General features: G+C 42.6%; 1 protein-coding gene across 3 annotated transcripts in view; it reads left to right on the top strand.

Moving 5' to 3' along the window:
* The window catches only part of DAPK2 (death associated protein kinase 2), a 126,528-nt gene that overhangs the window by 85,933 nt on the left and 15,157 nt on the right, over positions 1 to 25,438 (top strand). For 2 of the 3 annotated variants that reach the window (XM_089671446.1, XM_089671447.1), the window contains exons 9-10: positions 1,902 to 1,947; positions 10,227 to 11,296. In XM_089671446.1, the coding sequence (XP_089527572.1) occupies positions 1,902 to 1,947; positions 10,227 to 10,871 (691 nt within the window). In that variant the 3' untranslated portion in view covers positions 10,872 to 11,296. Of the gene's footprint in view, positions 1 to 1,901; positions 1,948 to 10,226; positions 11,297 to 25,438 lie in introns of those variants that run through there. The other variant, XM_089671448.1, reaches the window with a different exon arrangement.

The raw sequence follows: 25,438 nt of genomic DNA, 5'->3' as shown, positions 1-25,438 counted from the left end.
AATAAAAAACCCAACAACAGTAACTGGTTCACCCGAGTCATCTCAGCAGAGAAAACTGGATAGTTACATGCCTGATTTAGAATGTCAAAGGAACAAGTTTTAATCAGAGTATAGCATCAAGTCAGTTAAACTCCTGGGATATTGATCTGGTCAGTTAAGTAGCAGAGGGGGTTGTTAATCAGTTTCAGTTGCTTTGGTGTTAAGGAAATTAACAACAGGTGCACTAGGTGGGCAACAATGAGACGACACCCAAAACAGGAATGGTTTTAAAGGTGGAGGCCACTGACATTTTTTCCCCTACTCATCTTTTCTGACTGTTTTTCACTAGTTTTGCATTTGGCTAGGGTCAGTGTCACTACTGGTAGCATGAGGTGATACCTGGACCCTACAGAGGTTGCACAGGCAGTCCAACTCCTCCTGGATGGCACATCAATACATGCCATTGCCAGAAGGTTTGCTGTGTCTCCCAGCGCAGTCTCAAGAGCATGGAGGAGATTCCAGGAGACAGGCAGTTACTCTAGGAGAGCGAGCTGGACAGGACAATTGAAGGTCCTTAACCCATTAGCAGGATGGTATCTGCTCCTTTGTGCAACGAGGAATAGAATGAGCACTGCCAGAGCCCTACAAAATGACCTCCAGCAGGTCACTGGTGTGAATATCACTGTCCAAACAATCAGAAACAGACTTCATGAGGGTGGCTTGAGGGCCCAACTTCCTCTAGTGGGTCCTGTGCTCACTGCCCGGCACCATAGAGCTCGATTGACATTTACCATTGAACACCAGAATTGGCAGGTCTGCCACTGGTGCCCTGTGCTTTTCACAGATGAGAGCAGGTTCACCCTGAGCACATGTGACAGATGTGAAAGGGTCTGGAGAAGCCTTGGAGAACATCTTGCTGCCTGTAACATCGTTCAGCATGACCGTTTTGATGGTGGGTCAGAGATGGTCTGCGGAGGCATATCCATGGAGGGATGCACAGACCTCTACAGGCTAGACAATGGCACCCTGACTGCCATTAGGTATCGAGATGAAATCCTTGGACCCATGTGCAGCTAGAGTGGGAGGACGTCATATGATGTTCTCCCAGAATGAGAAAGCAACCGCCATTTCCTTATATGGCGGCCGGGAATCGGTTAAAAGGTGCCTTGACTGAAAAAAGGTTGAGAAACACTGGGCTAGACACCCTGGCTGCCATTATGTATCAGGATGAAATCCTTGGACCCATTGTCAGACCCTATGCTGGTGCAGTGGGTCCTGGGTTCCTCCTGGTGCACGACAATGTCTTGCCTTATGTGGCGAGAATATGCAGGCAGTTCTTGGAGGAAGAAGGAATTGATATCATTGAATGGCCCCATGCTCGCCTGACCTAAATCCAATAGAACACCTCTGCGATATCATGTTTCGGACCATCCGACGCCGCCAGGTTGCACCTCAGACTGTCCAGGAGCTCAGTGATGCCCTGGTCCAGATCTTGGAGGAAATACCCCAGGACACCATCCGTTGTCTCATTAGGAGCATGCCCCGATGTTGTCAGGTATGCATACAAGCATGTGGAGGCCAAACAAACTACTGAGTACTATTTTGAGTTGCTGCAATTAAATTTCAGCAAAATGAACTAGCCTGCTGCATTATTTTTTCACTTTGATTTCAGTCCTTTGTAGGTTGATAATTTTCATTTCCATCAAACATTGTGGCATCCTTACATTCCTAACACATTACCCAGTCCATATCAGCATAGATTTCCATCATTTTTCCCCATTGAGATCTGATGCATTTTAAAGTGTTCCTTTACTTTTTTTGAGCAGTGCATATAAATATATATATATATATATATATATATATATATATATATATAAATCACCATTTAGATCTGTGCTTATTTGTCTAACTCTTGTTTTCAGGAAGCGTCTCACTATCCAGGAAGCCCTGTCTCATCCATGGATCACAGTGAGTATAATAGAGTGTTCCTGCATGAAGATGATATATTACTTGTACAAGCCGGTGTGCTGACTGACCTGAAGAGCAATGCTTCAGTGTGTTTTGTTGATGTGGATTAGTATTTGCATTTTTAACAAAAGACTGCTTAATTACCATCATATTTTAATAGTTTTGGTAGTAGTGTATGCAATTAATGGACTAATGTGCACTAGAAACCAAAGATTTCTGTGGCAGGCAAGGTTCACACTATATAAGCATGGATTGATATGTGTTGATGAGCATATAGCAAAGCAGTTTTACATTTCTGCTATATACCGGTTGTTTGACAATAACTTTGTAATTACTTAAGAACAATTAAAATAACAAAGAAATACATGTATATATTTTTAAGGACACACATGGTGTGATATTGCCTTTCAAAAATAATTTTGTTATGCAATCCTTAGACAAAAAAAGTATCAAAATTAAGAAAATGCACTGGAAAAACAGCTGGTTATAGCATTTTTAGGAACATTAACATTTTATTAGTGTTTTTACAGTACATGTAGAGGAGAAATAAATAGCTAGAAAAAAAACTGTTAGGAGCGTTTTAGTAGCGTTTAGGAGCATTTAGCGTTTTTTTTTCTGCTGGAAAAACGCTCAAAAAAACTCTTAAAAAAACATTTCATTTTCTGCTCCTAGACGCTGAAGCTCAAAAAATGCCAATAGTCTAAAGTAGTGTGCATGGACACATAGGATAGCACTATTTAAGTGTAAAAAAAAATGCTAATAACAGCTCCTAGGAGCTTAAAAATCACTAGTGTGAATGGAGCCTAAATTTTAATGGTTAATAAAATAGAAATAAAAAAAAGAAGGAAAATAATAGTTGAAGGGAGAAGGGGAAGAATTGGTTAATTAGGGATGATTAGGGTAAAGTAAGGATTAATAAGGCATTTAATCAACAAATTGTATTTTTAAAAAACATTTTTTTATTTGTTTGTTTGCTTTAACTGACATCATCTGCAAATGGAAGTGTGTCCCTTTGATTAGCAGATGAATGAAACAGAGTAGATAGAGGAGTAACACTGTACTTTGTATCTCTCTATTTTCACTGTGAACAACACTGATACCTTGGGTTCACATCAGTGCAGTGCGGTAAATCCCATGTGATTCGCACAGGAACCGCACCGCATTCCTGTACAAATCACATGCGATTTGTATGCGGTGCGATTGGAGCCATACATTTTGTATGGCTCTATTCGCACCGCCCCCACACCAGGACCCTTTTTTGGTCTGCACTAGAATCGGATCACATGGGTATTCACACCTTTGCAATCCGATTCTGCACTTCGCACAGCGTTTTGCAGACCGCTTTTGGGGTGTTGTTAACTTAACATACACACCCACAGCGGTTCACATGAACGGGGTGCGAGTCTGATGTGGTGCTGAAAATACTGAGAATTCCGCACCCCATCAGTGTGAACCAGGGCATAAACACTGAGTCAGACCATTCTTTTTTGGCAGCAGCAGATGCTAGAGCTTCTGTAGGTACACAGTAAAGGCAGCCATAGATAGATCCAATCATGGCTGGTTCAGCAGGAAACGGCTGAGATTCGATCCATCTATGGACAGGGATCAGGCTCGCTCTACCCAAGTTGATCCATCAATTGACTTGGGTACAAAGAAAGACACAATAGCTCTGTGGAAGGGATTCTCCCATCAATACTGACTGTGTTAATGGGGGAACAGGGGCAGACTGAACATTTGGAAACTCAGGCACTGCCCAAGGGCCCGGGGTCAGTAGGGGGCCCCATAAGATGCCCCTGGTACCTTTTTCATAGGCTTTTTTGAGTTTGGGCAAGGACACAGGGGCCCAATGATCCCCTATTGCCCAGGGGCCCCATGAGTTGTCACTCCGCCCCTGTGGGGGAATCAAGAGATTTTCTTTCCTTCCATCCCCCCACCACCATCACCTTAACAGGCAGCTGATGGGGATGTTTTCATGCTGAGATGCTTCGCTTTGTATCTGTAACAAAGTTTACCAGACATGAAGTGATGCCTGCCAAAAAGTGCACATTCAAGAAAATTGAGAAATGCTGCAAAGGCCCCACTATCATGTGCAATGCACATGGTTGTAGCAGGATTGTCACCAAAAATGGAGTTAAAACAGGTGGTGAGGTGGCATCACATCACTTCCCCATTGCCTGTCAGTAGCCTCTGTGGCGTGATCTGAATGTAGATTGGGCTTCGGGGACAAGGGAGATTCAGTCGCATGTCTAAATCTACCCTAACTCACAGCTTCATTTTCAGAAGTGAGCATTACCAGCAACTGAGAGTGAAGGGGGGCACAGCTGGATGTACTACAGACGTCCTTTATACTTTGACATTAATTTTGCCATGTGTAGCATATCCAAGGCCCAGGGTACTGTCCATGATATGTTTTTATTTGCACTGACAGTTTAATTTTTACGGCAAGCTGTTAAGGTATCCCCCCCCCCTTCTTCTAAGGTCCAAGCAATACTGATGCTTGCACTGCCTGAACCTTAGAAGCAGGGGGTGTACCATGAAAGCTAGTCCTGAAAATATAACTGTTAGTGCAAATAAAAAAGTATCACAGACAGCACTCAAATCTGTTTATGTAAGTGCACTAATATGACTCCCATCACCTTAAACAATAAAGTGAACTAAACCCAAGAACAGAAAATTAATATATTGCAGCTTAACAGTCTTTAGACATGATGGCTGCATCAGTTTCATTTTGTATGCTTTTTTCCTTTATTTTTTACATGTTGATCCTGTCAGTATCACACTTCCTGTTCTATAGTGACAACACCTACTCACTACACAGCATCTCTAGGGAGAAGCAGCATAATCAGCCTAGGACAAGATTACTGAAATACTTTTACATAACAGTCTTGCTGTGTGTCTGCACAGTGTCCTGTACCTCTGAACCAATTGGCTTTTGTGCTTTGTGTGGTCTGTTTTTAGAAAATAGAGGAAAAGTCACTGGCAGGATCAACCAGGTACTACACATAGAAGAAGTACATGAAAATGAAAGAGACAAAGAGTTATAAAATACACATATGTGAAGACACACATAGAAAAGATATAAATATTTAGGGTAACATACACTTTAAGGATTTTATTCAATTAACTTGGTAGGTGGATATGCCCAAAATGCGGAATAAAGGACACTACACACTGCAACCTAATGTAGTGGTGTGAAGAGGTCAAAAGGAAAGCAGAGGATTGAATAGACATTTCAGCATGCAGAAAAATGGATTACCGTGTCTCTGCTGTACACAAGCCTTATGATCTGGCAGGGTGTTGTAGGCTGTATCAGCCTTTCTCAATCTTTTCAAGGCAGAGGAACCCTTGAAATAACTTTCTGGTCTCAGGGAACCCCTGCTAAAAGTTACTATATCTACAACTCATGATACAGTAGTTTGATGAGAAAAGTAAAACACCTTCTGCGCATAAGTGTGCTGGACCTGGATCTTTTCACACATGCCAAAGCCAATGGCCACTATTCTATCCTCCTGCTCCTCGGCCGCGGCCTTCAACACTGTTGACCACCCTCTCCTCCTTGCCAAACTGCACTCCCTTGGCATCAAGGACACTGCTCTTTCCTGGTTCGCCTCCTACCTTTCCCAACGCTCCTTCAGCGTCACCTACAACACTGCCACCTCCCCCTCCCTCCCCCTCTCTGTCGGGGTCCCCCAAGGCTCTGTCCTCGGGCCCCTCCTCTTCTCCATCTATACCTCCTCCCTTGGCAAACTTATTCACTCCCACGGCTTCAATTACCACCTCTATGCCGACGACACCCAAATTTACCTCTCCACCCTCCACCTCACCCCCTCGCTCTCTGCCCGCATTGCCCACCTCCTAAACGACATATCAGGCTGGATGTCGCTCCATTTCCTTAAACTTAACCTATCCAAAACCAAGCTCCTGGTCTTCCCCCCACCCCGTGCCCTCCCCCCATCCTCTCCATCACTACTAACAACGCCACCATCTCTCCCACCCCACACGCCAAAGTCCTGGGTGTCACCCTGGACTCCCACCTCTCCTTCCTACCCCACATCCAACTGCTATCTAGATCTTGCAGGCTCCACCTCCGCAACATCTCCAAGATACACACATTCCTCACCCCAGACACTACTAAACAACTCGTACACTCCCTCATCATCTCACGCCTGGACTATTGCAATTCCCTTCTCACTGGCCTACCCAAACGAATGCTATCCCCACTCCAGTCTATCCTGAACTCAGCGGCTAGACTCATCCACCTCACCAAGCGCTCCACATCTGCCTTCCCCCTCTGCCAATCCCTTCATTGGCTCCCGATTGCCCAACGCATCAAATTCAAACTGCTAACTCTGACCTACAAAGCCATTCACAATGCCGCCCCGAACTACATAATTGACCTGATACCCAAATACTACCCTACCCGTGCCTTCCGCTCCGCATAGGACCTCCTACTCTCTAGCTCCCTGGTCTCCTCCTCCCACGCCCGATTGCAGGACTTCTCCAGGACTTCCCCCATCCTCTGGAATTCCCTACCCCAATCCATCAGACTGTCACCAACCCTCCTCACCTTCAGGCGCACCCTGAAAACCCTCCTCTTCAGGGAAGCCTACCCCAACCTCACCTAACAACTAACCTCCTCCACTCCTCCACTCCTCCCACCACTCCATCCTCCACAGCCATCTCCTCCTGTACCACCTTCCCCTCCCTCCTAGATTGTAAGCTCAAAAGAGCAGGGCCCTCGAACCCCTCGTGTAGTGTATTGTTACTGTCTTGTCTCATGTTCTGTCCCCCTTGCTACTGTACAGCACTGAGCATACCTTTTGGCGCTATATAAATACTGTATAATAATAATAATAGTGACATCCAAGGGGGTGCCAGGTCTTGCTGCCCTTCGGCGACCAGGGAAGTCCTGTAACAACTAGAAGAAAAACAAGTGACAGAGGGTGCACCAGCCTTGTGCATTATCCATGGGGTACTTTATTTATAAAAGATAAAAACATACATACAAACAATGAAGAGACTACAGTATGTAGAGCCACCAGCTCAGGACACAGTGGAAAATGGAACGCAGAAAGAACCAACTGCCGCTGGGTTCCAAAAATGGCTAAATGGCTTACACGTTTCAAGCGCAACCCCTCTTCATCAGAGCCAAATGTGTAGAGCCTAATCCTCGCATATAAATACCCCACCACCACCCACCCAGTAGTTTGATGGTCAATGAAAGGAATGCTCCTCAAGCTGGCCATAGATGGATCAAATCCCGGGTGGTTCAGCAGTGACCGGTCAAAATTCAATCCATCTATGGGCAGGCTGGGTGTTCTAAGGTCAAACCATTGCTCCTCGCCAGCAGAACAAAATAGCACTGTGGGAGAGATTCCCCTAACAACACTGGCTGTGTTGATGAGGGAAATAAGCTAAAGAAATTCACATCATCTATTGCATATCTTACACTTGTGGACATTGGAAAGAATTACCCCCTTACAGATCGCTAAAAAAGACCAATGGTGTCAGTGTAAACGTAACAGAAAGGCAGAAATTGCTCATTGCTCGTGGTACCCCTAGCAACCTGAGGAACCCTAGGATTTCATGGAAACCCTGGTCGAGAAACCCTGCTCTATATACTCATTATGTGTGGTCTCTTACAAAAAAGCTAGCAGACAGGCAGTGAGACCTATATCACTTAATTTGCCATGCTGAGCAGGTCTGCAGAGAACTAAGTGTACAGGTGAAGCTCGAAAAATTAGAATGTCGTGCAAAAGTTCATTTATTTCAGTAATGCAACTTAAAAGGTGAAACTAATATATGAGATAGACTCATTACATGCAAATCAAGATAGTTCAAGCCTTGATTTGTCATAATTGTGATGATTATGGCTTACAGCTCATGAAAACCCCAAATCAACAATCTCAGAAAATTAGAATATTACATGTAATCAATAAAACAAGGATTGTACATAGAACAATATCGGACCTCTGAAAAGTATAAGCATGCATATGTACTCAGTACTTGGTTTGGGCCCCTTTTGAAGCAATTACTGCCTCAATGCGGCGTGGCATGGAAGCTATCAGCCTGTGGCACTGCTGAGGTGTTATGGAAGACCAGGATGCTTCAATAGCGGCCTTCAGCTGTTCTGCATTGTTCGGTCTCATGTCTCTCATCTTTCTCTTGGCAATGCCCCATAGATTCTCTATGGGGTTCAGGTCAGGCGAGTTTGCTGGCCAATCAAGCACAGTAATCCCATGGTCATTGAACCAGATTTTGGTGCTTTTGGCAGTGTGGGCAGGTGCCAAGTCCTGCTGGAAAATGAAGTCAGCATCCCCATAAAACTCGTCTGCGGAAGGAAGGATTAAGTGCTCCAAAATCTCCTAGTAGACAGCTGCGTTGACCCTGGACTTAATCAAGCACGGTGGACCAACACCAGCAGATGACATGGATCCCCAAATCAACAAAGACTGTGGAAACTTCACACTAGAATTCAAGCATCGTGCAGTGTGTGCCTCTCCATTCTTCCTCCATACTCTGGGTCCTTGGTTTCCAAATGAGATGCAAAAGTTGCTCTCATCAGAAAAGAGGACTTTGGACCACTGAGCAACAGACCAGGTCTGTTTTTCTTTAGCCCAGGTAAGATGCTTCTGACGTTGTTTGTTGTTCAGGAGGTGCTTGACAAGAGGAAGCCCATGTCCAGGATCTGTCTGTGTGTGGTGGCTCTTGATGCACTGACTCCAGCCTCAGTTCACTCCTGAAAGTCCCCAACACTTTTGAATGGCCTTTTCCTGACAATCCTCTCCAGGCTGCGGTCATCCCTGCTGCTTGTGCACCTTTTTCTTCCACACTTTTCCCTTCCACATAACTTTCTATTAATGTGCTTTGATACAGCACTTTGGGAACATCCAACTTCGTTTGCAATTACCTATTGAGGCTTTCCCTCCTTATGGAGGGTGTCAATGATGGTTTTCTCCACAACTGTCAGGTTAGCAGTCTTCCCCATGATTGTGATTCCTACTGAACCAGACTGAGAGACCATTTAACCCTTTGAGGACCAAGGGACGTATTTGTCCCATGTTTTTAATTGCGTGTATCATCTGATCAAGAACTTAAAACTCTTTTTTTTTCAGTTTGAGTCAAAATATTAGTTCTTATCAACAAACAACAAATGGATCTAGCTTTTTGCCAATTATTTCATGAAATGGCTTAGTTACAGCAACTGAAGTGTACGAACTTTAAAAACAAAAAAATTGATTCTTTTGACGTTCCAAAATCTTACGGTCCTCAAAGGGTTAAAGGCTCAGGAACCCTTTGCAGGTGTTATGGCATAATTAGCTGATTAGAGTGGGACACTTTGAGCCTAGAATATTGCACCTTTTCACAATATTCTAATTCTTTGAGATTGTGAATTTGGGGTTTTCATGAGCTGTAAGCCATAATCATCACAATTATGACAAATCACGGCTTGAACTATCTTGCTTTGCATGTAATGAGTCTATCTCATATATTAGTTTCACCTTTTAAGTTGTATTACTGAAATAAATTAACTTTTGCACGATATTCTAATTTTTTTAGTTTCACCTGTATGTATAAGGCAGATAATATAGACGACTGTCTCTAATCACAGTCTGTACTGAGCTAACTAACCTTCTACATAGTGAAAAAGTCACATAAACTGATTCCCGGAGTTATGCTTTCTCTTCTACATTTGCCCAGACTGCTTTGCATAATGGTGTGTGGTCCTTTAGTGTTGTGAAATCTTCCACACATTTCTGTATGCTGTGAAACTATAATATATTATTGATCATAATCTTCTGCATATTTGCTTAAACTATAGTATGGTGCATATGGCAGCGGAGTGAGTAAATATTGTTGTCCTTTATAGTATTCAATTATTATAGCAGTGTTTACTTTTAAAACTTAAGAATTATGCGGTAATACTTAAGAGATTAGAATTCATACTATGCAACTGGATAATCAAGAAAAACTGGAATATTGTTGGGGGTCGAACATTTCCGGAATATGTTGTAATCCTTGAACTGAGAATTTCCTCACAACTGATACATACTAATGATATGATCACACTGTTGTGGTGTATTGTGTGCTGTGAAAACTCTACTAAACCTTTTACTAGAAGGTGTGGATTGCACCCTGTCTTGCTCCTGTTTTGATGCATCAGTGGATGGTGTGACTTTCATACTGGAGACCTCCTTGGCATGACTTTGTGCACCTTTAGTGTTCAGAAACCTGCATGGTCTTTTTCTCCCTTCTTATGTTTCCTTTTTTACCTAAAGACCCTCCAGTCCAAAGAGGAGAACAAAATCCATGATACAAAGAGAACGGCCATGAGAAAACTAAAGGCCAAGAGGCTAAAGGAATACACTATGAAGTCTCATTCCAGCATGCCACCAAACAACACCTACGTTAATTTTGAGCGCTTTGCTCAGGTAGTTGAAGATTTGTCTAATGCAGAAAGAGAGCTCAGCTCATTGACAGTGAACTATGACTCAATGCAGGAAGATGTGGAGGCCTTGATATCTATCTACAATGACAAGGAGACCTGGTACAAAGAGGAAAATGAGAATGTCAGACACAATCTGTCCCAGCTCCGTTATGAGTGTCGTAAAGTGGAATCTATGAAGAGAAACCTTCATCATGACATGCTTTTGGTAGAATCCAGTGTTGTAAATCTGTCTGGGCGGTACCACCAACTGGAGGTTCATTATGAGGCTTTGAGCAAAGAACTAAAAGAGGACATTAAGCAGATCCAGGACTTAGTGGGTGGATTCCACGATGGAAGTGCCAATTATAACTGTGGAAGTTTTGACTCTGTTTTCAGCAGAGATTTGAGTGAGTCATTTATGAACCTTCTGAATGGCCCACGCAATGAAGATCTTTTGCAGAGACTGAATTTACGAGTAACAGACCCTCGGTTATAGCATACCCCCAAAGCAATATGTAATTATATATGTGAAAATAGTTAGAAAATAATCTATCTAAACACAGCTTAATCAGAAAGCACCTTGTAAGTAAAGTAGTTAAATGAAGTGCACATTTTGTCATGTAGAGGTTTTAAAAGAAAACTCGTGGGCACAACCTGCCTAGAGTTTGCATGTTCTCCTTGTGCTTTTGTGGGTTTCCTCCAGGTACTGCCGTTGACTCCCACACTTCTAAAACATAAAACATACTGGTAAGTTAATTGGTTCCTGTCTAAAATTGTCTCTAGTATGTGTATGCATGAATGTCAGGCACTTTAAATTGCAAGCTCTTAGAGGGCAGGGACTGATGTGAATGTACTATATATATATATATATATAGTTGGTGCTACAGAATTACCTGTAATAAATAAGTACCTGTAATAATACTGAGCTCTGGTTTCCTTTAATATTTTGCCAAGAGTAAACCAATATAGCCTGACATCTAGTCCACCAAACAAATGCAAAGTACAATTCAACTTTCTACAGTAGCTGCACAGTAGGAAAGAGGTCATTCTGTGCTATGACTCTTTGGGATAGATTTACTAAAACTGATGAACTCAGAATCTGGTACAGCTCTGCATGGTAGCCAATCAGCTTCCAACTTCAGCTTGTCCCATTAAACTTTGGCAATAAAAACTGGAAGCTGATTTCTATGCAGAGCTGCACCAGATTTTGCACTCTGCAGTTTAAGTAAATAATCCCCCTTAGATCTAAAGCAGCAGGGAGCTATCAATCTATTTTATGAAACAACAGCAATATAGAAATATACAGATAACACTTAAACATAATTTTCTTTTAATGTCTTTCTAACTTTGGTTTACAATAATCTAACTTTGTTTTAAAAATAAGTAAATCAATATTTTAAAAGAAAGTGGTATATAGCTATATCTCACTCCACACATATAAAGCATAGCCTTTAGTCTCTAAATGGATATTAATTTAAAAAAAATGCAGCTAGCATAACTGCTTTAAATCTGTCTTTATGTTATCTTCCCCAGAAAAGCAGACATTAGATGGAGTAGGTAGATATAAACTTTGAGTGAAGTAGGCTCTATGGCTTTGCATAGTGCACACTGACTTAAATGTTTTAAACCATGGTATGCTGGAGGCAGAGGTACATGCAGTGTGCTGATGCTCTTTCATAGATCAGTGATCAGATAAGTGACACACAAAGCATTAGAAAACAATAGTCTTGCCATATAATGTGGCTGAAAAGAATTGGTGGATAGACTGTTCACATATGTATTTCAACTGTATATTCAGCCATTTGGATGGAGTCCCAATTTAATAAAAAAAAACAGGTTCTATCCTTTTTGAAGTCTAGTTTTTACATTTGAAGATTGGTCACTGCACTCTAGAACAGACCGATACACTGCCCAAGGACTATTGTATTCCTTTTGGTTTTGAAAGTTCTGAAAGCACCTTAAGTGTAATTGGGTGAAGTAAATAAATGGCAACACATTATGTCCAGTAGTAACAAAATTCAAGGGACATTATTACAATTTATTTCATTAGACATTATTTTGTTTCTGCAACATCTATACCTTTGTTTTTTGTATCCATAATTTAAATGTATTATTTCTCCTTTACTTTTATAGCATGCATGCATCCTGGTGAGTTTTCAAAAATCTCCATCAGCTAAACAAAAGAAAGGGTGGGGTTGCAGCACAATGAGTTATTGCTCAAGAAATACAAAACAGCAGAAATACAAAGTTTCAGGCATCCCTGGCCTTTGTCAGGCTTGACAAAGGCAGGGGTGCCTGATATTGTTACTGTACAATAAAATAGCCCATTGTGCTACAACCCAGTGTTTTTTTTGCATTATATATATATATATATATATATATATATATATATATATATATAAAATGCAAAAGTATTGGGATGCTTACCTTTACACGCACATGAACTTTACTGACATCCCAGTCTTAGTCCGTAGGGTTCAATATTGAGTTGACCCACCGTTTGCAGCTATAACAGCTGCAACTCTACTGGGAAGGCTGTCCACAGGGTTTAGGAGTGTGTCTATGGGAATGTTTGACCATTCTTCCAGAAGCACATTTGTGAGGTCAGGCACTGATGTCAGAAAAGAAGGCCAGCTCGCAGTCTTCTCTCTAATTCATCTCAAAGGTGTTCTATCGGGTTCATGTCAGGCCAGTCAAGTTCCTCCACCACAAACTCGCTCATCCATGTCTTTATGGACCTTGAATTGTGCACTGGTGCGCAGTCATGTTGGAACAGGAAGGGGCCATCCCCAAACTGTTCCCACAGAGTTGAGAGCATGAAACTGTCCAAAATGTCTTGGTATGCTGACGCCTTAAGAGTTCCCTTCGCTGGAACTAAGGGGCCAAGCCCAACCCCTGAAAAACAACCCCACACCATAATCCCCCCCTCCACCAAACTTACACTTGGCACAATGCAGTCAGCCCAATATCGTTCTCCTGGCACCCATATAACCCAGACACATCTATGGATTGCCAGACAGAGAAGTGTGATTTGTCACTCCAGAGAACACATCTCCACTGCTCTAGAGTCCAGTGGCGGCATCCTTTACACCATTGCATCCAACACTTTGCATTGCACTTGCTGATGTAAGGCTTGGATGCAGCTTCTCGGCCATGGAATCCCATTTCATGAAGCTCTCTACGAACTGCTGTTGCGCTAATCTGAAGGCCACGTGAAGTTTGCAGGTCTTTAGCTATTGACTCTGCAGACAGTTGACAACTTCTGTGCACTGTACGCGTCAGCAGGCGCTGACCCCGCTCTTTCATTTTACGTGGACTACCACTTCGTATCCAAGTTGCTTTTGTTCCCAGTTGCTTCCACTTTGTTATAATACCACTAACAGTTGACCGTGGAATATTTAGTAACAAGGAAATTTCACAGATGGACTTGTTGCACAGGTGGCAACCTATCACGGTACCACGCTAGAATTCACTGACCTCCTGAGAGCGACCCATTCTTTCACAAATGTAGAAGCAGTCTGCATGCCTAGGTGCTTGATTTTTTACACCTGTGGCCAGGGAGGTGATTGTAACACCTGAATAAAATCTTTTAGAAGCGTGTCCCAATCATTTTGGTAATATAGTATGCTTCTTTATTTTTCTGCTAACTTCAGTTACAGCACAAAATCAGAAGAAGGCCCCATCAGAAAAGTCCCACTGCCCTGTGTATGTCAAGGTGGTTCCCAACTTACGCTGGCTGTCAGCACAGTCCTCCTGCTTGTTAGCAGCAACATAGAGTCTCCCTTCTCTCTGGGGGCTCATCCACACTAGTCCACTTGCTAAAACGCAGTGCTTTACCGTGCTGCCAGTTGTAAGTCTAAAGGTGTGGAATGGGGCAATACGATGAGCGTTTCAGTGCATCATACTGTTTACTTTTTTTAACCATATTTAATTATAGTGACACTTCATGCATGTTTCTGCGCAGCAGCACGGTGCAATATGCTGTAGTGCTGTGACATGCAGTGCCATCCACTGTGCTTTGGAAAGGTCTGCCTCACATTTCAAATCATACTAACATTGTGGTGTGAACAGGGCACATGGTAAACAATTGTTTTGTTTTTTTTGTGGCCTTGTAGTGACTGGCATTAACCTCCCCGGCGGTCTGATTATGTCAGTATTTCTGTGCTCAAAGCAGTACATTGTTTTCAATGGAAATATGTTGTTTTTTTATTGTAGGTCCTGTAATTCTTAGGAATAACTCACTGAAATCTGTCCGAACAAGAGTCTAGTAAACATCCCGGTTATGATAAAATTTGAAACACGAAATCATAAATTATAATTTAATAAATAATCATAAAAATTAATAATATAATAATAAATTTAATTCAATAATATAATCAAACCAAAAACACTGAAATTTGAAATAGAGCGCCAAGTTCGCACATCACTGAGCAAAGTCGTAAAATCGTTTTCAGTGTCTGATGACGAATTTCCCCACGAATCATTATCACTCAATTCTGCAAGTAGTTCTAATTTACTGTCGCTGTTCTCTAGCTGGTCTAAAACCGCTTTCGACCTAAAGGGACGCTTTTTGGACGCCATGGACGTTTCTCAGTTTCCAGGCAGAAAGAATGGTAAAAATGCAGGCAGGGCACAGGACAAAGCACTAGGGACAAAATGTATGTGAAATGGTTTGATACAGTAATGTAATACTATCAGATTTTAGTGTAGTGAGTGAATGTCACATTTTTACATTTTCGAATTTCCCGCCGGTTACGTCCCCCGTACGTCCCGACGCTTGCAGGGAACGGAACCCAGAAGACGGATGCCGGCATCGGCTGGAGGACATTGCCGGGGACGCTGCAGGAGGGACATCGTGGTAGCGCAGAATAAGGTAAGTACTGGAGGGATCCCAGAGCAACTCTGCAGGGTAATCCCAAGTGTAGCTTGGGGTTATCGCTTCTGGTACTGAAAGTTAACCCCGAGTTACACTTGGGAATACCGCCAGGGGGGTTACTCCAGTGCGGTAAAGCACCACCACACACAGTGTGAATGAGCCCTGACTCCATTATCTAACGGTTACCCTCTGAGCTCACATCTATACTTACTAGGGGGGCTGAATAGAAATTATCTGCCCTCCCAAATAAACCCATTTCAGCCTTGCCCCAGGCTGACTTTGCAGGCTGACTGCAAAAACTGGTATGTACAGGAGAGAAGTACAGAGGGTATAACAACAGGCAGTATGTACAGATTAAGATTGTGGATGCGCAGGAGAGGTATGCAAGGGGCAATATATGCAGGAGGATAGTACACATTGTATGGCAGAGCGCATGTATGCATTTGGGAAGAACATAAGGTATTACAGAGTGAACTAGTTCAGGAGAATACATGGAGGATATGACAGTGGGCATGTAGGCAGGCAGGAGAGGGGTATGAAGGGTATAACATTGGGCAGTATGTGCAGTAGAGGAATCTGGAAGTATGGCAGGGGCAATATATGTGTAAGAGCATTGTGGAAGGTATGACAGCAGGACTTATGTGCAAAAGAAGATTGTGGAGGGTATGAAAACAGGAGGAACAGTTAAAGGATAAGTTCACTTTTCATACCATGTTTTATGTTACACTTTTATTCAGGGTGTAACATGTTACTGTAGGACCGGCCTCCAATCCCCTGTTGTGACAGCTAGCTGTCAATTTTTTTTTAAATGCGGCCGCACGGGGGGCTGGCTGTCTGTCCAGCTGTGTTATTAATTTATAGAATTCTGTGAATGAGAAACTACAATTCCTGACAGCCTTTGCGGCTGTCATCTTGTAGTTCTTAATGAACTACCACAATGCTGTTGAGTGCTGTAGTAGTTCATTGATTCTCCTTGTCAGTATAAAACCCTGCCCATACGATATACAGGCTGACAGCTCACACTGACTCTACAGGAGTCCTGCATGACACCAGTAATCTGCTGATCACCAGTGCAATGCTATCCAGGATCCTGAAACAAAAAATAGTAAATGCACATTTTTTTACCTGCAAAAAAATTTACATTTATTATTTTTTGTTAAAAGGTGAATTTATCCTTTAATCTTTTAACATACAACTGCTGTATGTTGATCTTTTATTAATTAGCAACAAAATCACAAAAAAAAGTGTGATCATAGCTATACAGATAAATGACAAGAGTAGAGACAAGTCCCAAATGAGTCATTAGATCAGCAGCATAGAAGCTGATTGAAAGATTGAAAAGGAGACACCAAAATGCAATCAGGGTTATTAACTGGGACAATGTCCAGGAACAGTGGAGGTAGTGGTGGGGATGTGGGAGATGGGACAGGGCTTTGTTGCAATGGATTGTTTAAATTGTTTAGGAGCTGATATTCCCACTGACCAGAGTCAGTGGAGATGAGATAATCATGATATTTGGCATGCTGAATAAATGCGAGGGATTATCACACATACACTGGGTGCTGAGGGGTTACACAGAAGACTTGGCATGGAGGGGTTATTACACGTGTGCTGCGTACTGAAATGCAAAAAATGTTCAGGCAGATGAAAGATTAATGCACATACGGTAAGAAGAAATATATTTGCTGAATGGGGTGCCTCAAGACTATCCATAATTTTAAAGGGTGCCTCGGGAGTGTCCATAATTATAAAGGGTGTCTCAATACTGTCCATAATTTTAAAGGGTGCCTCGGGACTGTCCATAATTTTAAAGGGTGCCTCGGGACTGTCCATAGTTTTAAAGGGTGCCTCAGGACTGTCCATAATTTTAAAGGGTGCCTCAAGACTGTCCATAATTTTAAAGGGTGCCTCGGGACTATCCATAATTTTAAAGGGTGCCTCGGGACTGTCCATATTTTTAAAGGGTGCCTCGGGACTGTCCATGATTTTAAAGGATGCGTTGGGACTGTTCATAATTTTAAAGGGTGCCTCAGGACTGTCCATAATTTGAAAGGGTGCCTCAAGACTGTACATAATTTTAAAGGGTGCCTCGGGACTGTCCATATTTTTAAAGGGTGCCTCGGGACTGTCCATGATTTTAAAGGATGCGTCGGGACTGTCCATAATTTTAAAGGGTGCCTCAGGACTGTCCATAATTTTAAAGGGTGCCTCAGGACCATCCATAATTTTAAACGGTGCCTCGGGACTGTCCATAGTTTTAAAGGGTGCATCGGAACTGTCCATAGTTTTAAAGGGTGCCTCGGGACTGTCCATAGTTTTAAAGGGTGCATCGGGACTGTCCATAGTTTTAAAGGGTGCCTCGGGACTGTCCATAATTTTAAAGGGTGCCTCAGGACTGTCCATAATTTGAAAGGGTGCTTTGACTGAAAAAAGGTTGAGAAACACTGACATAGTGTATACAGCCCTGTGTTCAGGCAGAGGAACTGGAACTGCCCATCTGGAACTGCCCATCCCACTCCCGAAACAAACTCAGACTGGGAGATGCTCAGCTATTCAAAGCAGGCTCTGTATTTTCTGAATGAATACACGGCTTCCTCTAATTGGTGATCGTGATGTCCTTCACTGACCTTTCCACCCCAGCCACTCAGAAGAAGCCTTATATTCATTTAGAAAATACAAGGCTTCCTGTGAATGGCTGAGCAGAGTTTGTTTCGGGATCTGGGTGGAAAGTTTCCTTCCTGCTGCCAGAACACAGCTCTGTATACTGTATGTAGCCACATACAGTTTATACAGGGCACACTGCATCTGCATGTGTTAGTAAAATGATGGGGAGAATATCTCAATTAATAGAAAGAAAAAAAAAAGCTAAGATGTTGAGAGTTGAAAAGTTAGCTACCAATCAGGTGTTGCAAATAAATATTGGTCTTTAAAAGGAATTTGGGTATACAGATCTGTGCAAGCAGGCAGGGCACATAAGAAAATTTACCCCAGCACTGGAACTCAAAGAATTTGTGTAGCTTGGTAATTTAGATGTAAACCCAATCATTACAATCTCATATAAACTGTGACATGATAATATTACTTGGAAAGTCTTTTTTATTTAAAGTGCTGGCTGTATTAACAGCTGGTGATACAGATATCCTTGTGAGTGTTCCTTGTGTGGGAACTTTGTGTTTTAGCTAACCCTCACACCGGGGTGGACTGACCATTTGGAAACTTGGGCACTGCCCGAGGGCCTGGGGTTTGGGCAAGGACACAGGGGCCCCATGATCCCCTATTGCCCAGGGGCCCCATGAGTTGTCAGTCCGCCTCTGCCCTCACACTCTCCTGCCAATAAATCACCCTATCACATGCTCTACCAAAGTATCTGTGCTGATGTACATTGCCCAGGCATATTCCCATGTTGTCACCATTTTAAAAGGGCCAATAAAAATTGCAGCAAAACTAAGGAAATATGCTTTATGAAAAAAACACATGCAGCCTGCTATCACTGTAGTGCATGTGGACAGGGTCAGGCAGTAAAGCAACTATTTGACATCAACATTAAAATGTAAAAAAGCTTGAAAAAAGTAAAAAAAAAAAAACCTTTCCTATCCCACCCTCCAATTATCTAAGGTACACAGCATTCTGCTTTCTTCATTACATTCAGTAGAGATTTAAATCCACTTTAACAGATCTGGCAGGACCTACAAGCCTGACACTAATCTCTCTCAATGAGGTTTGTCAGCAGCACTGCCTATGCTTTCCCTATCACAGCTAAAGCCCATTAATATGGTTGTTAAGACCTCATCCTTTTTATAGAGAGTTGGTTTATCCCAAAGTCTCCTATTGGTCTAGTCAGCTGACCTAAGTTCAAAGGCCAGGCAGTACTTTATGGTTGATATTGTGAATACCTGTGTTAGTTTGCTAAGTCTGTGAACCTTGAACATGGAGGATTCACAGGGAAACATGAACTCAAACCTCATCACTAGGGTTAACCCCTTGTCATCGCCACCTCGCAGTCTGTTAAGAGGTTCTAAATGCTGGGAGGAGGAGGTGGACATTTCAATCATGTGACTGCTGTGATTAGCAGTCACAGCGGTCACCTGATCAAAAAGCTCCTGATCGCAAGTATGCATTGGGAGCTTTTCTGTACCCAAATGTTACTGTGCTGGGAGCGCACATGGAGTGCGCTGTCAACACAGTAATGTGTTCACATAGAGATGCATATATGCGGCCACTTGGTGTTGAACCCACCTGCTCTGATGCTGCATATAATCGTGCGGCCAACGGTAGGTGGTTAACCAAAATGAGATGGGAGGTAACCATACAGGTCTGGGGACTGAGCACTGAGGAGATAGTGCTAATGAATGGGCACTGAGGGGTTATCACATAAGTGCAGAGGAATGAGTAATGAGGGGATAATGCACCCTAGCTTCTTCTGTGGGGGGCTGATAACTGAGAGGTTAATGCACACACACTATAGACTGTTTACTTGTGGATTCATGCACATACTGTATTTCTGCTGGTGTAAAACTGGTGCAAGAGCTCTGTGTACTGGAGGAAAATCTTACTTCTGGTATGGACACTGGGGAGTGATGTGTTTGTGCTGGGGAATGATGCAGGGGAGAGAGAAGTGTAACTCCTAACTCACACAAACACAATCCTGGGCCACATAATGGAAAGTAATGAAAAAAAACGTTACTTCTGCGCAGAGGGAGGGGACAGAGACTGGTGCTGACTTGAGCTTTGCTGTGTGTTTGATAGAGTCACCTAAATCAAATACAACTTGGTCCAACCGTTTAACACTAGGTTGTTTGCCATCTAGGATCTAGCAGTCAGTGTCAACCAGTAATATGCTGTACCAACATCACCCCAAGGAGACAACTTTTTTTGTATCATATTAAATGTAAAAATACTATATTCTGAGATACTTTGTCTTATAATTACTAAACAAAGGCCCAATCACAATACAGTAATTACCTGGAAACACTTCCTGAGCCTACCAATTAAACCTCAAGAAGACAGAGCGAGTACACCTAAAAAGTTTACTGAAACTAATGGGCCTCTTGGTCGGTGGGAGACGTCAGAGAGGAGTCCAAACCCGGCTCTATTCACCCCCCCCCCTTCCCCAACATACCCCTTCTTCTTTTTCCCTCTTTTTTTGGAGAACGCAGTCATTAAACGTCCACACTGCCAATACAGGAAGTCACATTAACAACACACAGCGGACTTGGGTGTTCTACAAAGACTTCATCTCTGACCTAGTTACTGTAGGTTTTTTGATTGCTATTCAAGATGTGCCTCCTGTTTACAGCATGCCTGTGACAATTATAATAAAGTTGTACGTAACTGGTATGTCATGCTTTGTCTTGAAATATATTTTTCTTCTTATTGGTGAAATGTATAAATAAAGTTACACAAAAACAAACAAAATACTATTTGAACCGCGCACAAACTAAATTACAATACAATAAACAATAAATAAAAATACGGTTCACATGTGATAAATAAATAATAGTAACATTCAGTCCCAATTTCATGAGGATAAAGTGCCCTGGAGTGAAATGCTTAGTGGTGAGCTTCATACAGAAATGACAGGTGCTCCACTGTGCTCAAACGGTGCCCCACATGAACGTGCACTCACCGTCATCTGTGGACCACCTATCTCTAGGATGGTCTTATGTGCTTTGTTTGGGACTAGCCCAATATGTGGTAATATAGGCACCAATATCCTTCCTGGAGAAAATGGCAATATGGATATTGGTGCCATCTATATTGCTACATATTGGGCTAGTCCCAAACAAAGCGCATAAGACCATCCTAGAGATAGGTGGTCCACAGATGACGGTGAGTGCACATCCATGTGGGGCACCGTTTGAGCACAGTGGAGCACCTGTCATTTCTGTATGAAGCTCACCACTAAATGTTTCATACCTGGGCACTTTATCCTCATGAAATTGGGACTGAATATTACTATTATTTACGGTATTTATCACATGTGTAACAATATTATTATTTGTTGTTTATTGTATTGTAATTTAGTTTATGAGCGGTCCAAATAGTATTTTGTTTGTTTTTGTGTATATTGGTTCACAAATTAAGACTGCTGGTTTTTCTTTAGCATTGCATTGCCATTTCACCCATAAGCGCAACAACACTTGATTTTTTATAAATAAAGTTATAAATAAGTTAGGAATAAAAAAAATAAAGAAATGAAAACCTGAAAGGGATTATATGAATATTCAGGATTTACAAAAATTATTTCTTCACTTTTAAAAGACAATATTTCTGGGATAGCTATATAAGCATGAGCTTTTTATGTCAGAGTTGCAACTATTTTTACCTTCGGCCAGATTTGTCAGGTATCATTGATGTTCATTTTAAACTTGGTGTATGATAATTGCAGTTCTCACTGCTGAAATTCCTTGTCAAGTGGTGCTACAAACATATGTCTGTAAGCAGAGTTTAGTATTTTCTGATGCAGAAAGAGATGTGTATGTAATATATAGTCGCTTTATCTTCTCTCTTATATTGTCTACTGCTGAGGTTCACCTGTACAGCACATGTCTATGTGACGTATGATCTTGTCCGAATGTGATCTGCACATGGAACTCATCACATTCTAGGCTAATCCAGCTGCTCCCTCAAGGTCAGACTTGAGGACAGGAAGCTAAGAATAATCTACGGAATGTTCACAGAACTTATTTTGGATAAAATTCAATGACTGTTCTTTTTAAGTGGTTCAGACAATAAATGCTAAAGTAAATGTGATTATGAGATCTTCCTGTTTACACATAGAAAAAATATAATTTTACCAGATATTTATATATGAGATTTCACCTATTCAAAAAAGAGTTACTTTTGGGATGATGTCCTCTTTAGAGCTGAACTCCAGATATAAAATACTAATTATTATGATTGTTTATTATTAAAAAGCCATTATTTGTATTTCAGGGCTCTTTCGCACGGGCGTGCTGTATGTCAGTTTTTCATCTGTCCATTTGTGGATGAAAAACCGACACCCATGTATTTCTACAGATTAGCAGAGTAAATGATCATCTGTTTACAACCCTTAATTATTATTATATTATTATACAGGATTTATATAGCGCCAACAGTTTTCTCAGCTCTTTACAATATAATGGGAGACAATACAGCAACAATACAGTTCAATACAAGAGGGCTAGGAGGGCCCTGCTCCTTGGAGCTTACAATCTAGGAGATGTCCGCATCTGTTGACATTTGTTTTTTGAACGGAAGAAATCCCTTAGGGCTCTTTCACACGGGCGTTCCATATGTCTGTTTTTCATCTGTCCGTTTAAGGATGAAAAATGGACACCCATGTATTTCTATGGACTAGTGGATGTAAACGGATGATCATCCATTTACATCCGTTAATGTCTGCATCCATTAAAATCCATGTTTTTGAACGGAAGAAACCCCTATTTTTCTTCTGTAAAGAAAACCCCAGAATGATGTAAATGGACAAAAAAAGGATATAAATGGATGTAAATCGACATACGGTCTGTTTTTGCATTTAAAAAGCATGTTAAAAATGGATGTAAACTGATGAAAAACGGATGTAAACTGATGTGAACTGATCCAGTTATTCTTGGAAAAAACGTGACTGAACTTATGCATAAAAATGGAACGCCCGTGTGACGGGCCCTACTTTTCTTCTGTAAAAAAACCCCGTAATGAACGAAAAACAGATGTAAATGGATGAATAAAGGATATAAATGGACAAAGGTCCATTTTCGCATTAGTAAAGGATGTAAAAAAACGGATGTAAGATGATGAAAAATGGATGTAAACTGATGAAAAAGTGATGTGAACTCATCAGTTTTTTCTTGGAAAAAACTTGACTGAACTGATGAAAAAAACAGAACACCCGTGTGAGAGGACCCTCAAAAAACAGAAGTTAACTATGTAAATTTGAGAACTCCAGGGGAAAACTGGAGCTAACATTTAGCCTAGAGGTACATAAATACTGTAATTACTGATCTTGAGCGCTTAGTCTACAATCGCCTAAGCGCCCACCTCACTGGCAACAACCTCCTCGATCCACTACAGTCTGGCTTCTGTCCCCTACACTCCACCGAAACCGCCCTACTCAAAATCACTAATGACCTGCTAACCGCCAAAGCTAATGGCCACTACTCAGTCCTCTTACTCTTCGACCTCTCCGCGGCTTTCGACACAGTTGACCACCCCCTCCTCCTTAATAAACTACACTCCCTCAGCATCAGGGACTTCGCTCTCTCCTGGCTCTCCTCCTATCTATCCCATTGCTCCTTCAGCGTTATCAAAGAAATAGTGCAGCGCTTAAATCAATAGTCCTCAGTTATTCCCGATCAGTGGATGTTCCTCAATACGGAATGTAAGAAATGCCCACTCACTGGAACCGCACTTGATACAGTGCAGTGTATGATAGTTATTCCCTGGTGTCACTGGAAGTGTACATCTGGTTCAGCCCTTGGAAGAGTATCCCTCTTTAGAACAGACAGGTCCAGGGTTACAGGAATTAAGGCTCCGACACAGAGTTCCCCTTAAGGGATGTGTGGGTGTTGCTTTTGCAGCAAATAGAAACCTCCCACTCTGGATGGAATCGGAGTAACACAGCTTCTGAAAAAAAGGGTACTCCCCATGCGGGGTCAAAGCAAAAAGGTGCCCCTGGTGTGATAACGTTTGGATAAAGCAAATTTTATTTGAAAGGACAAAGGATGCATCCAATAGACAGCAACAGGAACGGCGGATGGCAATAAAACACTAACCGTCCCTAAAAGGAAATGGCCGCCGGAGCTCTGCGATGCTTCGACGGCGTGACGTCAACGGCGCGAGCAGGCTCCTCCTTACGTGTTACGTGCCACGCACATCGTCAGAGGGTGAGCCGGTGGCACGTAACACGTAAGGAGGAGCCTGCTCGCGCCATTGACGTCACGCCGTCGGAGCATCGGGGAGCTCCGGCGGCCATTTCCTTTTAGGGACGGTTAGTGTTTTATTGCCATCTGCCGTTCCTGTTGCTGTCTATTGGATGCATCCTTTGTCCTTTCAAATAAAATTTGCTTTATCCAAACGTTATCACACCATGGGCACCTTGTTGCTTTGACCCCGCATGGGGAGTACCCTTTTTTTCAGAAGCTGTGTTACTCCGATTCCATCCAGAGTGGGAGGTTTCTATTTGCTACAAAAGCAACACCCACACATCCCTTAAGGGGAACTCTGTGTTGGATCCTTAATTGCTGTGACCCTGGACCTGTCTGTTCTAAAGAGGGAGTGTACAGCTGCTGAACTGATTAGCGCTCACTTTTTTACTCTGCTCCTTCAGCGTTACCTATAACGCTACCACCTCCCCCTCTCTGTTGGAGTCCCCCAAGGCTCTGTCCTCGGGCCCCTTCTCTTCTCCATCTACATCTCCTCCCTCGGCAAACTGATACACTTCCTCGGCTTCAACTATCACCTCTACGCCGATGACACGCAAATTTACCTCTCCACTCCTCGCCTCACCCCTTCAGTCTCCAAACATATCACCCACCTACTGAACAACATATCAGACTGGATGTCGCTCCATTTCTTCAAATTTAACCTTTCCAAAACCGAGCTCCTGATTTTCCCCCCAGCCCGTGCCCCCCCCCCACCCTCTCCATCACAACCAACAATGCCACCATCAGTCCCACCCCGCAAACCAAAGTCCTAGGTGTCACTCTAGACTCAAACTTGTCCTTCCAACCCCATGTCCAATCGTTGGCAAACTCATGCAGGCTCCACCTCCGCAACATCTCCAAAATACGTTCGTTCCTAACCCCAGACACTACTAAACAACTCGTTCACTCCCTCATTATCTCACGTCTGGACTATTGCAACTCCCTCCTCACCGGCCTACCTCATCACAGACTATCCCCGCTTCAGTCTATCCTGAACTCAGCGGCCAGACTCATCCACTTTACCAACCGCTCCACTTCTGCCACCCCCCTCTGTCATTCCCTCCACTGGCTCCTGATTGCCCAACGCATTAAATTCAAACTACTAACACAGACATACAAAGCCATTCATAACGCTGCCCCAAACTATCTCACCGACCTGATACCCAAATACCACCCAACCCATACTCTTCGCTCCTCACAAGACCTCCTACTCTCTAGCTCCTTGGTCTTCATCTCCCACGCCCAACTGCAGGACTTTTCCAGGACTTCCCCCATCCTCTG

Source organism: Staurois parvus, unplaced genomic scaffold (genome assembly GCF_062004578.1).
Source record: "Staurois parvus isolate SC_StPar_1 unplaced genomic scaffold, SC_StPar_1.0 ptg000105l, whole genome shotgun sequence".
NCBI classification, from domain to species: domain Eukaryota; kingdom Metazoa; phylum Chordata; class Amphibia; order Anura; family Ranidae; genus Staurois; species Staurois parvus.
The sequence above is the reverse complement of the archived record's forward strand: the minus strand, read 5'-3'. Positions and strand labels throughout refer to the sequence as shown.